Source organism: Dromaius novaehollandiae, chromosome 24, assembly GCF_036370855.1.
Source record: "Dromaius novaehollandiae isolate bDroNov1 chromosome 24, bDroNov1.hap1, whole genome shotgun sequence".
NCBI classification, from domain to species: domain Eukaryota; kingdom Metazoa; phylum Chordata; class Aves; order Casuariiformes; family Dromaiidae; genus Dromaius; species Dromaius novaehollandiae.
In genome coordinates, this window is record NC_088121.1 from 8860515 (window position 1) to 8875987 (window position 15473).

A 15473-nucleotide genomic window follows, 5' to 3' on the forward strand; every position below is an offset into this window, starting at 1 on the left:
ATCATCCCCCTGGCCTGTCTGTTCCCCAGCATGTTAACTGACATGAACTGCACATGTTTAACAAAATCCTTTATTTACATTTCAACATGTAAAAAAAAAAACCCAAAGAAGCATGATAGATGCCAATTATTAAATATTTTCAGGAGAATGTCAAGAACGCGGATCTAGCCTGCGGAGAAGACTGGGGCAGTGGGAGAACCGGAACCGCTCCGAGCCAGCACACGCCTCACCGCCAGCAGAGGAACACTGAAACAAAGCAGAAGAAACTGCTCTGAGATGCTGGGCTGCCATCCCTAAGTCGTCCTACAAGCAGCAGTGAGTACTACTTCCTGCACATACTAGCTCACGTCAAACTTGTCTGTGTGACCTAGGGCACCCAGAAGTCCTCCTGGGTCTCCATTCCACACATCTGCATCTACCTTGGGACTTATAGGAATGATCAACGGGTTTGGGCCAGGGGACAACCCTAGGGGGGACCCTACCCCCAGCGCAGGTCTGCCCATCTGCAAGGGATTCTGTTACTAAGGTTATCCCCATCTCCAGAAGCATATAAATGCCCCAAAAGTCAACAGGAAAATGGAGGAATGGTTATATTCCCTAGTGTCACTCCATCAAATAGGAGCTCCCAAGTATGGGATGTGCTGCAGATCTGAAAGCCTTTATTATGGCAGCAGGGATGCATCTTCATGAGTAATTCCAGATGTCTCTGGAAATCATTTCTTGGAAGGTCAAGAATTGCGTGGAGTTGCTTTTGTCACTGCCTGCCTGCTAAAATTTGAAAAATCAGCAACCAAAAGGCTCATACAGCAGATTTTTGACAAGCTGCAGCCTGACACATTGAAATCTGGACAGATTTGTTTAAAAGGCTGTTTTTTTTATGGCAAAGTGGGCGGACAAACGGAAACAGAATCCTGTATCTTAGCCTCAGCTCTGTCTCACGCCTATCAGTTTACCCAAAATGAAGCCTGACCAAAGGCCAGGCAGAGTGGAAGGGTCATAATAAACCCCAGAAACATCGGCCTTTGGGTGAGGACAGTAGTATTTTTCTGAATTAATGGGACGCTATCTAACATGATAATTCTTGACCCTTCAGTGGTGGCACAAGCACAGTCCCATGGCTGTGCTGAGCAAGGAGGCTCAAGTCCTCTCCTCCTTCAGCACTTCTTTTCCTCATCCTTGCCTCGCCCACACGACGGGATGTTCTGCTTTCTGCAGCAATCGGAGAGTGATCCAACCTGCAGGTCAAAGCGAACCCCCTCCAATCCCCCCAGACTGCCTGGGTAATAGCAACTGGTTTCCAGTTGCAGCCTCCTTTCATCCACTGGTTTCTGAAGCTGAGGCTTCAAGGCAGCCTAACCTCATCCAAGCTGCCGTGACCCCACCTTCCCCTCAGCTGCAGCTGCAAAATCCTGTGCCTCCCTTGTACTGCCCTTGGTACTTGTGCAGCTCAGAGGGAAGCCAGTTCAGGGGATTGTGCTGGCAAAAAATAACCCTATCAGAGAAGAGTTTTCTGGTGCTTCAGAAAGCTGAATCAGCTCTCTGCAGGCTCAGATGAATGCAAAAACAAGTCAGGAGAAAAGTAAGGAGCCCAGCAGCCCACAGTTCAATTGCACTGCGAAAGACAGAGACTTACCACACTTCTCTTTCATTTCTTTACATTTCCCCACACTGAGAGATCACAACCGGCAGCTTGGGTTTGTTATTTGGACCCGTAGGCACATTCTGGGAACAAACAAATATATAACGTCACACATTATAAAAACACAGCGAAGCCAGTGAGCGACAGGTACTCGAAGACTGGCTAGGAGGGGTCCGTGCAACATCAGGAACACAGAAATCTGGAGTCAGCTCTCAGTAAGTCATAAGCACCATCACGTGTTTTGGCAAAGGATCCTGCCGTGAGTCAGTGAACCCTCTTTGTACACTGAGGTTTGAGATACACACCAGATCTTGATGGGGAGGGAAAGGACAGCACAAAAGTGGAGAGCTTTTCATGAGCTAACAGCAGGCATGATGTCACTTGAGGCTGCTCTGTCTCAAATCTTTAAAGCTACTAATTATAGCTGCTGCAAGCAAAGTAAACTTGTATTTGCACAGAACGGGGAGCTAAATAAGAGACAGGTACAAAGCATCCCTAAAAATCATGCAGCTGAACAACTCTTTCTGCTGGACCTGGCTGCTATTAAGTCTCATAATAAGTCTCCGACGTATTTCCTTTAATTTGCCCCTCACTGCAGTGACTTGCATCCTACAAAGCAGGACACTGTGATTCTTCCATCAGCGCTCACAGAAGCACTTTTGGCAGAGGGAATCTGCAAGGGATATCTCCTCTTTCACGTGTAGCCACATGGCAATTTCTTCTCTAGTCTGGCGATGCTACACTTCCAATTAGCACTGTGATCCACTGTGTAACTACACTGTTTGGGTAGCTAGTGAGCCAGCCCAACATAGTTCACCTACAAAAAACAATCCCTAAAAGAGGGCTAGCAACAAGTGGGTTGTATCGTGCTGTCATTTCTTGCATGGGACCTTTTCTCAATACCCAAGTTTTCGGCTCTGTGTTCTCCGCACTTTGGATTCTCCGATGGCAACCAGAGGCCCCTGTGTGTTTCCTCACCCAGTACAAGAGTGCGCCACACAGTTGGTGCCAGCTGTCCTGGAGAACACACTGCTAATTTATTAAATCTACTCACTACCCTGCCTCACACCCAGTCACAAGTTATTCCAAACAGGGTAGCAGCCATCACTCCCGGCTGTGTTTATCTGCGGCTCATGGAAGCCCATCAGAGGACTTGTTCAATTTTTTTATTAGAAATGCTGATCACAGACCAGCTGAACTGATGATTTAGCATCCCCTGAATAATCCCATGCAATGACACAGAAGTGATCCGCTTTACATTCTTGCCTGAGTTGCTGAGGGAACAAATTTTCAATTCAGCTTCACGAACAAACCCAACGCATTGCAAATAATGTCACGAGAACACAATCCCTGCTCAAAAACTAACTAGCCGTCACAGGGGCACAGTATTTCTAAAGCTAATCTACATGACAGAGCCTTCACCTCAACAGATCTCCTATTATTTTATAATGATGACAACTGATAATACCATTTACCATCACTAGTATTCCCTGCTATCCTGTACAAAGGCAGTGGGAGACAAAAGAACAATCCTTGTTTCTCCCCCATGTTATTTTCCAACGTGGACATTCACAGAGAAAAAAGGTAAATTCAACTTACTTCAATTTTTCTCATGACCAACAGCCCATCAATGATTTTACCTAGAATGGGAAAAAAATATCCATTTCAATAGGACCCATTTTTACCTTCTTTGGCTCCCAATTCATCACACCTACATGAATTCTTGTTCTTCCAGAAAAGCCTTGTGCAGCATGCAGCAATTGGGCACTTTGGGCTTTGTCACCGCTCTCTAAACTGATAAAGGAAACAATCCCTCTTCAAGCATTTTCCACGTTCAGGACAGATTAAGTGCATTTTCCCAACCCAAGGATGGCACAGGTGTAGAAATCTTGGTTTTGAGACCTACCTTTGCCAATTGTGTTGAAATACAGCACAAGCTACATCTCCATCGACACAACATTTGCAATAACGCAAAATTGACAATGACTAATTTCAGCGTGGCTTAAGAATTGTAAGTAGTGGTAAGAAGTAGGACGTTGGCTTAATGCCAGGCCTTAAAGTCCTGCAGCTCAAGAGGCAGTACACAAAAAGTGAGCAGACATGGTTTTGTAAGGTTACTACGTAAAAAACTCTGCTGAAAGCTTAACTTGGTGCCAGTCCCACTGTCTGACAGCAGAGAAGAAAGGTACTCCTTCACCCGTCTGTCCCTCTGCACCGGCACAATTTACATGGTCACGCGATGCACTGATCACGGAACTGATCTGGATTAAAGCTAGCCTGGGGAAAAGTGTTTCGTTTCCACAGTGACCCACCTCAACCTCTGCCTGCGTAAGAAAAAGGGAAGGAAGGAGCAGTCTGTGTTTCTTTCAGCAGCTGGGCCATAGCAGACGCCCACGAGCAGGTACGCCAGGCCTGCACTGCAGGTACTCACCAAACACGACGTGTTTCCCATCCAACCAGTCGCATTTGGAGCACGTAATGAAAAACTGACAGCCATTCGTGCTTGGACCACTGTTTGCCTGGGGGGTGAATACAAAAGTGCTCAAGTTAGGCCTTCCCAAAGCTGAAGGCAGAGGCATCACAAAGGCCATTGCAATTTTTCAAAGCTCTTTTGCCAACCAAGAGCTACGAGAGCACGCTCCCGTGCTGACAAGCGAGTCACACAGGTCCTGCAGCTGCAGGACCGCGCAGGACGTGGGTCACGCTGAATCTGCTCCTTAATGCTAACGAGCTTTGGAGTGGCTGGGACAGACCCAGTTTGGTCCAGTGGTATGTTTCTGGAGCCGTGATGCTTCAGCACAAAGCCAGCAGTACCAGCGTGGTATCCTTGCTCCCACAGCGCAGTGTGCTGCTTGCTTAGTTGTTTAGTGATGCCTCCTTTTGGGGAGTGCTTTGAACTGAATGAGTAACTGATCCAAACAGTAAAAGCCTAAAGCAAGCGCTTTTAAGGGCAGGGTAGCTAGAAGAGCTGGGGAACAAACAATTGTGGAGGTGAACACTTAAGCACTGGCCCCACGTGTTTTTGTTGCAAAAAACAGTGTATGGTTCCTACCAAAGGACATGCAACAGTTGCAGTTTCTCTTACTATGTTGAGCAGAAAGTGTACATTACAAAAGATACCATGGTAACACTGCTATGGCTTTGAAACTCCCAAATCTGTGACAGCGGTATCAGGGAGGCAAAAAAAAAGGGAAAAAGAAAAAGAAACACCTGCCACAATACAAAATCTGCAAGAATCAAGCTGATCTAAAAGCAGATCAAACCAAGCCTGCCTCTCCTCCAAGAGGAGAAATCAGTGGTGCAGGATCAGGACTTCTGTGTTACTCAGTGCATTAATCCCTGAGTAATCTTCTGACTAGTACTTAAAAAGCAGGTCTTTCCAATCTGGAAGCCAATGGTGCAGATTTTTGTTGTCTGGCCAATGACTTTTACTTTCAACAAAAAGGCACAGAGAAAGTGCCAAAAGCTTTTTAGTCTCGTGGTTTCTTTGTTTTATACTCACCATAGACAGCAGACCAGGAGCGGAGTGTTTGAGCTTGAAGTTCTCATCTGCAAAAGGACCCCGATATATACTGGCTACTCCAGTGCCGTCTCCCTGCGTGAGAGAGGAGCCCAGTCAGCAACAGCGTTTGTTCCATAGCATGAATTTAAAATCCCCTGACAAAAGGACATTGTTAAACTAAGCCCAAAATTGATGCTGTACTGCTATTTAAACACCACCGGTGAGCACATTCAGGCGTTTCATCTCTAAAGAGCAGCAGCGACTGGTTTCTAATGACACGGTACATTATTTGTCACTCCTATGTCAGGTAGAAACCTGCGCTCGCTGTCACAGGGGAGCGACAGGCATGGGAAGGGTTGAACCCAAGCCTCCAGGAGAGGTGGAGGCTACACAAGGCCTGGTACGGACCCACCTCTGGCAGGGTCATCTAAATTTACTATTCTGACAGTAATTTCCCTTTCTGTGCTGATTTAGTGTTTGCTTCAACACCCTTTTTCTTCTGCTCTGCTGTATCTTGCCTCCCTTCATTGCCTTTCCACTTAATATATATTTTCTTTGTTAAGCCAGGCTTAAAAAAGGAAAACAAGATGCCAGTAATATGCTGCTTGCAGCTCTGCACCTTTTGCTCTGCTTGCCTAGTCTCTGCTTCTTTTACTGCTGTTGCCAGTGGTTTATTCAAACTGTCAGCTACGAGGCAGGAATGTGTACCCTATTTCAGGGCCCAGTGTGACCATTCTCGGTCCCCAAGTAGCTTTATAATAAGTGTAATTAATAAGCTACAAACGCCAGCGCAACCTGTAAAGCTTCAGTGGAAGTAACAAAGCCACAGGGACATTCAATCAGCGTGATGATTAGGGACTACCTGAAAACTCAATATGGCTGAGCCACACGCTTTGTGGTCAGTTCTCTCAGCTTTCACAAACCTGGGGTTTGTCTTAAGAAGCTTTTTTCCACCAGCCCCCTCAGATCTCAAGTGGTTCTGGAAATGAAATAGTTTTCCCAGGTCCTAAGGTAGCGAAGGCACCCAGTGATCCTCCAGCATCCCAGATCGTTTGCTTATCCCAGACTCACAGCATGAGCAACACGGTAGGCACAACAATCTTTTCTACTTTGAGACAATTCACTAATAATAGAAATTCATTTTGATTTAAATATATCCTGGACTAGACACTAGGATTTATGCTCAGAGTCTCTCTCCACAAAACCAACAGAAATTTGTAGCGTTTCTCGCCTGAGGGACAGAAGAAAGGAGAAAGGCAACAAAGTAAAAATTCCCTGCGAGTTTGAGGAGCCCCTAGCAAGGCTGTCAGGCTATTTTAAAGGGGAAATGTTGTGGAAAGATCTGTTTCCAAGGACGTTATAGTCTGCTGCAGTAAGATGGCAGAAATGCTGCAAGGAAACCTCCAGTTATTAGTGGATACCTCATACGAGAGCCAACAGATACTGCAAGGATGGACCCTGAGAAAGAGTTGCATACTGTAGCATGCAGGAAAACTACAGAAGAAACACAGAAGTACATACGTTTACGAAGTCACCTCCTTGGATCATGAAATCCTTTATTACCCTAAAAACAGTAAAATGCTACTTATTTCTCAGTCAAAAAATGCCTTAAGAAGCTTACTATATCACAAAAAGGAGTTATTTCTCACAATCAAAAAAATTCACCAGGGTCTGTAAATATTACAGTGTAAAATCTACGCTGAATATTAACCACTGACTGACATAAAGTAATTTGGGACCCACTGCTGCTAAAGGTGGGAGAGAGGTTAGGTGACATATGTAAGTGTGTAAGCTCTGACCTGGCAGACCGGGAATGGGGGGGGGGGACGGAGGGACCCCTGCAAAGTGACCCCGCGAGTCAACTCAAAAGCTCCACAGCGGCCAGTTTCCCTCTGCTGTATCTGAGGGCAACCCCAAATCCCCCAGAGGACGGACACGGCAGAGGCTCTCAAAAGACGATACCAAAAACACCTCCCAAACACTCCTGAAGCAGCTCTCAAGACCATGCCCAGCCCATGCTGCTATTTAAGCAGCTAAACCAAAGCAGAGGAGTTACCTGTGGAAAGTGCTTCCTTTATAGCCTATAGGGACACCGTCTTTTCTACAAGGAAATAAAGAAAAGCATCGCAATTACTGTATATCCCAACACAAAACCCTCCCAGTGGGATTTGCTGGCAGTGCCATTACCACTGCTTGGGAAAAAAGAGAATTTAAGCGCATACCTGAATTCACCCGTACAAAACTGCCTGGAAAAAAAAAGCACAAAGCAGCAGAGCATGAGTCACATTTGAATTCCTAGGAGGCAAATCGCTGCGCTCCAAATGTTTTACAGGGAAAAAAAAGCACAGGATTGTCCTTAAAGCATCGGGAACACCACCAAGGAAACGGGAGCTGTCAGGAACTGCTCATCGTTTCCATTTTGAAAAGGGCATTTTCAGAAAATCCAGAGAGCAAATAGAAGGGCCAGAACCCTTCGGCTTCGCGTAAGCGGGACGGACAGCCCGGGGGAATGGGATGCCACGTGGTCCCGCATCTCTCCAGGGACAGGGAGAGGAGTGAGGCGGACGCAGCGGCTCTGGAGAGCGGGTGGTCGCTCCTGCGCCAGGGACGCTCCCGCTGCAGCGCCAGCCGCCCCTCACCTGAAATTCTCCGCCGTTTTGGGCACCACGTCGGCAAACAGCTCGATTTTCATGCGGCCGACCTCCTGCGGGGGGGGGAACGGGGTTGGCTCGGCCTGCTGGGCCCCCGCTGGCACCCCCGACCCCCACCCCGGGCACCCCCAGCCCCCCGTGACCCCCTCCCCAGCACCCCCAGCCCCCCAACACCCTGCAGCTGCCGCTCAGCACCTCTGCAGCCTCCCCTCTGCGGCAGCCCCTGCAGCCCCCCCATGCTGCGCCCCAGCAATCCCTTCCCCATGCAGCCCCCCTCCCCATATGCGCCCTCCTTGATGCACCCCCCTCCATAAACCCCCCCCATTAAACCCTCCTCCCCTGCAAAAGCCTCTCTCCCCCCTGAAGCCCCCCCAACCCCTCCTCCACAAAAGCCCCCCTAAACCCCCTCCCCCACAAAAGACCCCCCAAAAACTTCCCCCAAACCTGCTCCCCCACAAAAGATCCCTCCAAACCCCCTCCCCCACAAGACCCCCCAAAACCTTCTCCCCCACAAGACCCCCCCCCCCAAACCTCCCTAAAAGCTCCCCCAAACTCTCCCTCACCCCCAAAAGCCACCCAAACCCCCCTCCCCCACGAAAGCCCCTCCAACCCCCCCCGAAAGCCCCCCAAACTCTTTCCCACCCCCAAAAGCCCCCCAAACCCCTCCCCCCACACAAAAGCCCCCCAAACGCCCTGCCCCACACAAAAGCCCCCCCAAACCTCTCCCCTACGGACGCCCCTCTTCGCCCTGTAGCCCCTCCGCCCCCCCGCCGCAAGCCCCCCGCCCCGGTGCCCCCGCGCAGCCCGGAGCCGCGGCGGCGGCGCCCACCTGCCCGCCGATGGAGACGTCGAAGAAGACCACGGGGTTGTTGGGGTTGGAGGCCAGCACCGCCATGGCGCCCGCCCCCGGAAGCGGAAGCGGAGGCAGCGGAAGCGGAAGCAGCAGCGGAAGCGGAGGCAGCGGAAGCAGAAGCTGCTGGCGGGGGGACGTGGAGGCCGGCAGCTCCCGGAGTCTGCGGGGCGATGGCGGTGGGCGAAGTCACCTTTTGGCTGGGAGAAGCCCCTCGCCCCACGCGCCCCTCACGCCTGGTGTCGTCTCCAGACCGCCACGGGGTCAGCGCGGGGCTCCGGGCCGCAGGTCAGTTCCAACCGGCTCTGCAGCCGCCTCCGCCGCGGGACCGGGGGGAAGATGGCGGCGGCGGCGGGGGGGAGGGGGGGTGGTGATGGCGGCATCTGCCGGGTTTGGAGCAGGCGCCACGGCGGGGAGCTCGGTGACTTCCAGCACCTCTTCTTCTCACTCCCCAGATACCGCTAAAATTTGGGACGGCGTCTCCGAGTGCTGCCGCCGAGCACTGCTGCTGAACCGGGCAGGTCTCGTTTTCTCGGCCTTTTCCCCACCTGGTGAGTGCTGAGCCCTGCTTCCATCCCGCCGCCGAGCAGTCTTGTTTCCCCTGCGCCACTGAAAGCAGAAGAAACACCTCAGCAGAGAGAAAAAGTAAGTCCTTGCTGGAGAATCAGAGCGTGGGGTTTCTTCTTTGGTGCTTTCTCAAGCCCTGGCCACATGCAAAGACCCACCAGAGAGGCTGGCACGCTGCAGAGGGTTTGTCTCAGGCGTTGTCCCTCCCTGCACCGTCTGAGGCTCCAGGCGTTTGCGCTGCTCATTCATCACCCAGCAGCTCCTGTGCGGGGAAGAGGAGGGAGAGAGGAAGAACGGAGAGTGCAAGGCTCTGCTCCAGAGCGCCCCGTCTTGCCCTTTTGAACATCAGGGCAGGAGAGGCTGCAGAGCAGCCTCAGCGTCCCCTGACAAGTCATCGCTCGGGGAATCTGTCCGGGAAACACCTCTTTTTGCTCCTTCCTTGCTCTTCTCTTTGCAGACAGTCTGGCTGGGTGACATACGCGATGCAAGACTGCTTCTGTTACATTGACAGCAGCGTTTCAGCACTGAAAGCCCCGAGTTTCACCCGAACCAGCTGTTCGTGGTGGAGAATAACCTCAGCCTGATGACAGATCGTGGCCTGGTAAGAAGAGAGATTCGAACCTGGGCTTGCCCTAAGGCTGTGGGGGCTCTCGGGTGCCCTTGGTGGTGGGTGGGGGGCAGCACAGGGTGGGAGCTGTATTTGCAGTGCTTCTTCCCTTCCCCTGACACCATCTCCTCTTTGCTGGGGAGAGCGGCATGTGCGGGGACAGGGCTGGGGCCCCCCAGGCGAGACGCTTGCTGCTCCATGGAGAGCAGGTGGGGTGGGAGGGGGGCGAGAAGCCTTCGACTCTTCAAAGACGTTATTCGCCCAGCAGGTAAGACCGGGAACGTGGCAGAATTGTCCCTCAGCGTGAGTTTGGCCTGTTTTCAGTGCTGCTTCTCCTCCTGCTGTCTGGTCACAGCTGTGACCTGTCTAGTTCCCTGGGCTAGCCCTCATCTATGGGAGCGTGAGCTCTTGTCTTGCCTTCAGGAGACGCTTGGCAACGCAGAAGCCCTTCTGAGAAGCTGTCTGGGCTCAGAGCAAAGATTTAGCTCAGTAGCCTCTACCCCTTTGCTTTGGGAGAGACTCTAAGCCTGGGGCAGATTTATCTTAGTCCTTCCCACAGGGGTCGTGTCACTCTTCTCCTGTGGCTGCAGATGTTGGAGTCTCGGGAGAGATTTGGGGGTTGGGGCTCATTTCTTGGGGGTCTCACGGGTCTCTGTCTCTCTTTCTGTTGCAGAAGCTGAAGCTGAGGCCTTGCATCGTCGCCCGCGCAGAGACGGCCGTTTCTCGGATGCATCTCGAGGGCGTCTTTGTGTCCGCGCGGTGAGTAGGTTTCCTTCTGCAGCCCTGGACTGGCCGAGCGAGCAGCGTCTCACCTCCCGCTTGGCAGAGCCACCCAGAGCTGCCGAGGGCCTCGTTGCCGGGGCCTGTCCCCTCCTGGAGCTAGTGGGGAAGCGCTCCGGCAGACGGGGGCTCCTCAGGGAAGTGCCAGCTGGACTGTCTTCACAAAGTGGCCCCGAAAAAGGGATGGCACACAAAGCCCCCAGGGAGCAACGTGTCTCTCTAGAAAGGGAGGGTTGGACAAGGCCAGGTGTCTGAATGGACCGAGAAGCACGTAAAAAGCCGGACTCAAAGGCTGCAGGAGTCCCGGCTCAGCCCGCGGTAGCCCGTGGTGAGCGGGCCAGCATGTCCTTCCTCTGGGAGCTGTCACCGTGGTGCAGAGCTTCTTCCTTTTGTGCTTCCAGGGTGTCTTGCTGGCGTGAGTCTCCTTTCCTGCAGGAATCCTCCAAAGCCAAGTCCTGACGTGGAGGTGACGGCAGAGGGGAGCGCGGAGGCCAGGCTGGAGCACAGAGTGAGGTGAGACTTGGGGCAGTGGCTTTGGGTCACCCTGTGCTCTAGGGACGGGTGCCAGGGAGCACCGAGGTGCTCTGGAAAGGGAGGTTGGACAATGTGGGAAGTCGGAAAGGGCCTGGGACCTTCTTGGAAGGGGGCTGCAGGGGGGGAGGCGTGTGGCTGATTGCGCAGTAACCCAGGCGTGAGCCTCCTTGGGGGAAGTGCCCCCGAGACGCAGGTGTGCAGCGCCTTGGCCTCGCTGCCTTTTTTCGGGTGGAGACATCATCCCTGTGTGCTCTGCGGGGGAAGCTCTGCCTGGGCTGCGAGCAGAGGAGGGGTGACACATGTGAGGGAAGCCATTGGCCTCCATTTGTTGAGCAAACATCCGATTGTGCAAAGTCTCCCAACAATTCCAGGATGGGAATTCAACCCCATGTACCTGAAATCCTCAGGAGCTGCTCAAAACCCCTATCTTTTGCCTGAGCATGCCAAGGTGGCAGATAGGTTTAGAGGTGAAGTGTCAGGGTCCAAGAGTGTGCTGCCCTGGTGTGACATTTTTGCCTCCAAAATGACTCTTTCAGGTGACCAAGATGTCACTGCTGTCCCCCTTTTGGAGAATGTGAACCTAAGGAAGCAGTGGGATGAGAAGACCCCTGGGAGCAATGTGTCTCTTTGGAAAGGGAGCGTTGGACAAGATGAGGAGTCTGGAAGGGCCGAGGGCCACGCGGAAAGCCGAACTCCAAGGTCGAGGGAGCCTGGGCTGAGTCCGTAAGTAGCCCCTGGGGGAGCAGGTCAGCCTGTGCTGCTTGTGGGAGCTGTCGCAGCGATGCAGGTGTGCAGAGCTTCCTCCGTTTGTGCTTCCAGGGCATCTCGTTGGCGTGAGTGCCCTTTTGCAGAGGAGTTGTTGTCAAATGCCCAGCGCTGAGGTGGGGGAGTCAGGAGAGGTGCGTCCTGGAGCATGTAGCATGAGGTGAGACTCTTGGGGAAGTGGCTTTGGGTCAGGCTGTGCTCTTGGACGGGTGCGAGGGAGTGGTTTCCCTCGGCGACGTTGCCCGTATCAGTGCCGGGAGGGTCTGAGCGTGTTCTCCAGGCACTTTGGTCTCCCGGCTGGGTGGGAAGGGCAGAGCAGGCTTTGGTGTGCTGCCCCAGGAGGTCTCATTGCCGCGTCCGTCTGGTTTCCAGGTGGCAGATGAGCAAGAGCTGCGCAGTGCAGAGCGACACGCTGCCTCCAGAGCTGTGCAGCTCGCGCACAGAAACGTGTGGGGAGACGGCAGCTCTGCAGAGCCGCGAGGCCTGAGAGGTAACGCGACAGCTACGCCCGCTTTCCAGCATCCGGGGCCGAGCGAGCAGCGGGACCTGCAGACCTGTGGGAGCAAGGTGACGCCCTGGAAGGGGAGGGAGGGAGCCCACGGGGCTGTGCGAGGGCCAGCAGGAGCGCGGGCTCAGTCCCTGCAGCCCAGGCGGGAGCAGGCGGCCCGTCCTCCTTGTGGGAGCCGTTGTGGAGGTGGCGGTGGGGAGAGCTTCCCTCTCTGGTCCTTGCAGGAGGTGCTGCCGGCATGCGCCTGCGCGCTCGAGCCCGTCTTCCTCCAGTCCTCTCCGCTGACGTGGAGGGGAGGGGAAAGAGGCTTGGGAAAGGCGGGTTGGCAGAGCTGAAGTGTCAGGGTCCAGGAGTGTGCTGCCCTGGTGTGACGTTTTTGCCTCCAAAATGACTCTTTCAGGTGACTGAGATGTCACTGCTGTACCACTTTTACGGAATGTGGACCTAAGGGAACAGTGGGACAAGAAGACCCCCGGGAGCACCGTGTCTCTCTGGAAAGGGAGCATTGGACAAGACGAGGAGTCTGAAAGGGCCGAGGGCCACGTGGAAAGCTGAACTCCAAGGTCGAGGGAGCCCAGGCTGAGTCCATAAGTAGCCCCTGGGGGAGCAGATCGGCCTGTGCTGCTTGTGGGAGCTGTCGCAGCGATGCAGGTGTGCAGAGCTTCCTCCGTTTGTGCTTCCAGGGCACCTCGTTGGCGTGAGCGTCCTTTTGCAGAGGAGTCTTCGTCGAATGCCCAGCAAGGAGGTGGGGGAGACGAGAGAGGTGCGCCCCGGAGCACGTAGTGTGAGGTGAGACTGTTGGGGAAGTGGCTTTGGGTGACCCTCTGCTCTTGGACGGGTGCCAGCCCTGGGTGGGTGAAGCAAGGAATGAAAAAGGGCAAAAACAAAGCCCTGCTGCTTCTTACCCTTGTGCTGCCCCACAACAATTCCCCGTGCCAGGGCTGCCCCCCCGCCAGGCCCGGTTCCCTGCAGGGTCTGTGCGTGTGGCCACGAGCGTTGGTGTGTAGCACCAGAGCGGGCAGCTCCCCCAAACCACCTCAGCTCGTCCCCTCTTTCCCTTCGCTGGTTCTCAGCAGCTGAAGTCAGGTAGGTTTTTCCTAGCGCTTTAGTTTCCCTGCCGTTAGGAGCTGGGAAGGGCGGCTGGGAGAAGCTGCTGCCCTGGAATCGCCCTTTCCCAGCAGAGCTGTGCCCTGGGAATGCAGCCAGCCGCGGGCCGTGACTCGGTGCGTGACTGAGGTCTAGGGTGAGGGTAGGAGGTGGAGAAATGCCCCCCTGAGCCTTTCAGGGCGCCCCCGAGCCCATGGTTTGCCTTCCGGGGTGCCCCAGAGCCCTCCGCCACTGCCGGGCTGGTCATTTTGGGGAGCTGCTGTGGTCCCTGGCTCCTCCGCGGCAGAGAGCTGGGTCCTGGCCAGTGTTTGCTAGGTTGGAGATTGCAGGGCAGGTGCTGGGGCTGGGAACTGTGGCACTGGGGAGAGCCGTGAGGGTCTTGTGCCAATTTTGCTCTCATTTACTCATGAAAATTTTTGTTTTCAGCATGAACAATGCTGCGTTGATGCACTGAAGCACCAGCAGGCCCCAGCGAGGAGCACAGCGCTGCTGATACGGGGAGCGAGGGAGGATCCCTGCGCTGGAGATGTCGGGTGAGTGCCCCAAAGCGGCGCGTGACCAAACCCAAACCCCGAGGTGGCTTTGGGGGCCCCTGCGAGGTAGGAGGAGCTTTGCTGCCGCTGCCCTGCGCTTTTTGGCAGGGCTGGGAGCGCTTTCAGCTGGCCTGGCTGAAGCACCAGGTCTGGCCGTCCAGGTGGGTCTTGTGGCGGCCCAGGGCCGCACGCCTGCCCCACGGTATGGGGACACGTGGGGCTGAGCCCTAGTGCTGAGAGAGGGAAAGTGCCTGGAGTTTCCAGTCTTGCTCTTTCTTTATTAAAATACACGTTTTGTTTCCCTAGGTGCTCGTTGCTGGGAAGAACTGATATGTCTCCTCTTGCCACCCCTCCACCAGCTCTGCGGGGCCACCGGTTCAGACTCCAGCTGCAATGAGGAAGGGACCCTCTTTTCCAGAGATCCCACCCAAAAGAGCAACTGGATTTTTGCCGTCGTTTTCCCCTCGAGGAGCTGCCGCGGAAGGAAGGGGGCCGGCGTCTGCCAGCTCGTTCTGCTCCCCAGGCAGAGCAGAGTGGGAATCGGGCACGGTAGCACCGCGCTGGGGTGTTTCGACTCTTGGAAATAAAACTCGGAGCAAGCCGCAGCTGAGACAAGGTGACGTGTTTTATTCTGCGCGCGGTACATTTTAATCCCTAACAGCTTGCAGACGGACACATCCCCCTCCCTCCTCGGGGACCAGCTCGTAGCTGCACCGCTGGAGCTGAGAGGCGGCAGCCGTGGCCATCGCCCTACAGCTCCTGCTCCCGCGCCGTAGACGAGGACTCGCGTCCGCAGCGGCTGCTTTCACCTCCCGCCCAGGTTTGCGCTTTATTTCAGCACAGCCGCAGCCCCGCACTGACCACGTCCCTCAGCGAGGGAGCAGCGAGCGCTCCCCAGGCCAAGTGCTTTGTGTGGGGGCAGACACGGCCCAGGGCTTTTGTCTCCCCACAAAGCACTGAGGCCTGCCACTGCTGCCCTTAAAGGTAAGGTTGAGAGACTTTAAGAGGCTTAAAGTCTCTGGGAACTCTTAAAGTAACTTAAAGAATAACCTAAGGAAATCAAACTTTAACAACATTAGTCTTAAGTTCTTAATGGGCAGCTGAGTTCCTTAGGTTATTCTTAAAGCTACTTTAAGACTCTTAAAGTAACTTTGAGTTACTTAATGTCTTCCCAAGTAACTCAAAGCAACTTTAAGGGTAGCCAGAGACTTAAAGGCAGGGGCCAGAGACTTTAAGAGGCTTAAAGTCTCTGGCTGCCCTTAAAGTTGCTTTGAGTTAATTAATGTCCTGAGTAATTCAAAGTAACTTTAAGAATAACCTAAAGAGCTCAGACAAACTTTAAGAACTTAAGAATAAAGTTCTTAAAGTTTGTCTGAGTTCCTTAGGTTATTCTTAAAGTTACTTAGGAGGACATTAAGTAAGTCATAGTA

At 53.6% G+C, this 15473-nt stretch overlaps 1 protein-coding gene and 1 long non-coding RNA gene across 3 annotated transcripts; one reads left to right on the forward strand and one right to left on the reverse strand.

Moving 5' to 3' along the window:
- Window positions 1-52: 52 nt before the first annotated feature.
- Window positions 53-8763, reverse strand: PPIH (peptidylprolyl isomerase H). The gene is made up of 10 exons (XM_026109037.2): window positions 8622-8763; window positions 7781-7845; window positions 7364-7387; window positions 7198-7242; window positions 6663-6705; window positions 5142-5234; window positions 4071-4158; window positions 3239-3279; window positions 1634-1722; window positions 53-246 (listed from the first exon to the last, which is right to left on the reverse strand). Exons 1-9 carry the CDS (start codon window positions 8685-8687, stop codon window positions 1654-1656), a joined length of 534 nt encoding a protein of 177 aa, XP_025964822.1. The 5' UTR covers window positions 8688-8763; the 3' UTR covers window positions 53-246; window positions 1634-1653.
- A 903-nt stretch (window positions 8764-9666) lies between these two features.
- LOC112988478 (uncharacterized) lies at window positions 9667-14648 on the forward strand. Of its 2 annotated transcripts, none has more exons than XR_010385041.1 (10): window positions 9667-9810; window positions 10490-10575; window positions 10998-11109; window positions 11667-11853; window positions 11926-12055; window positions 12268-12462; window positions 12804-12966; window positions 13087-13192; window positions 13937-14043; window positions 14350-14648. It is a non-coding gene; the product is annotated as an uncharacterized LOC112988478 (long non-coding RNA). The 2 variants fall into 2 exon arrangements; XR_010385040.1 differs by having other exon boundaries at window positions 11950-12055.
- Window positions 14649-15473: the final 825 nt, after the last annotated feature.

Bases quoted from the DNA above. Each gene is read 5' to 3' on its own strand.
- PPIH (XM_026109037.2), bottom strand. From the start codon at position 8,687: ATGGCGGTGCTGGCCTCCAACCCCAACAACCCCGTGGTCTTCTTCGAC. The intron at 5,235-6,662 runs GTATGTACTTCT...TCTCTCACGCAG, and splicing joins AAGGAGGTGACTTCGTAAAC to GGAGACGGCACTGGAGTAGC. The intron at 3,280-4,070 runs GTGAGTACCTGC...TTCCCATTCTAG, and splicing joins TGGGAAACACGTCGTGTTTG to GTAAAATCATTGATGGGCTG.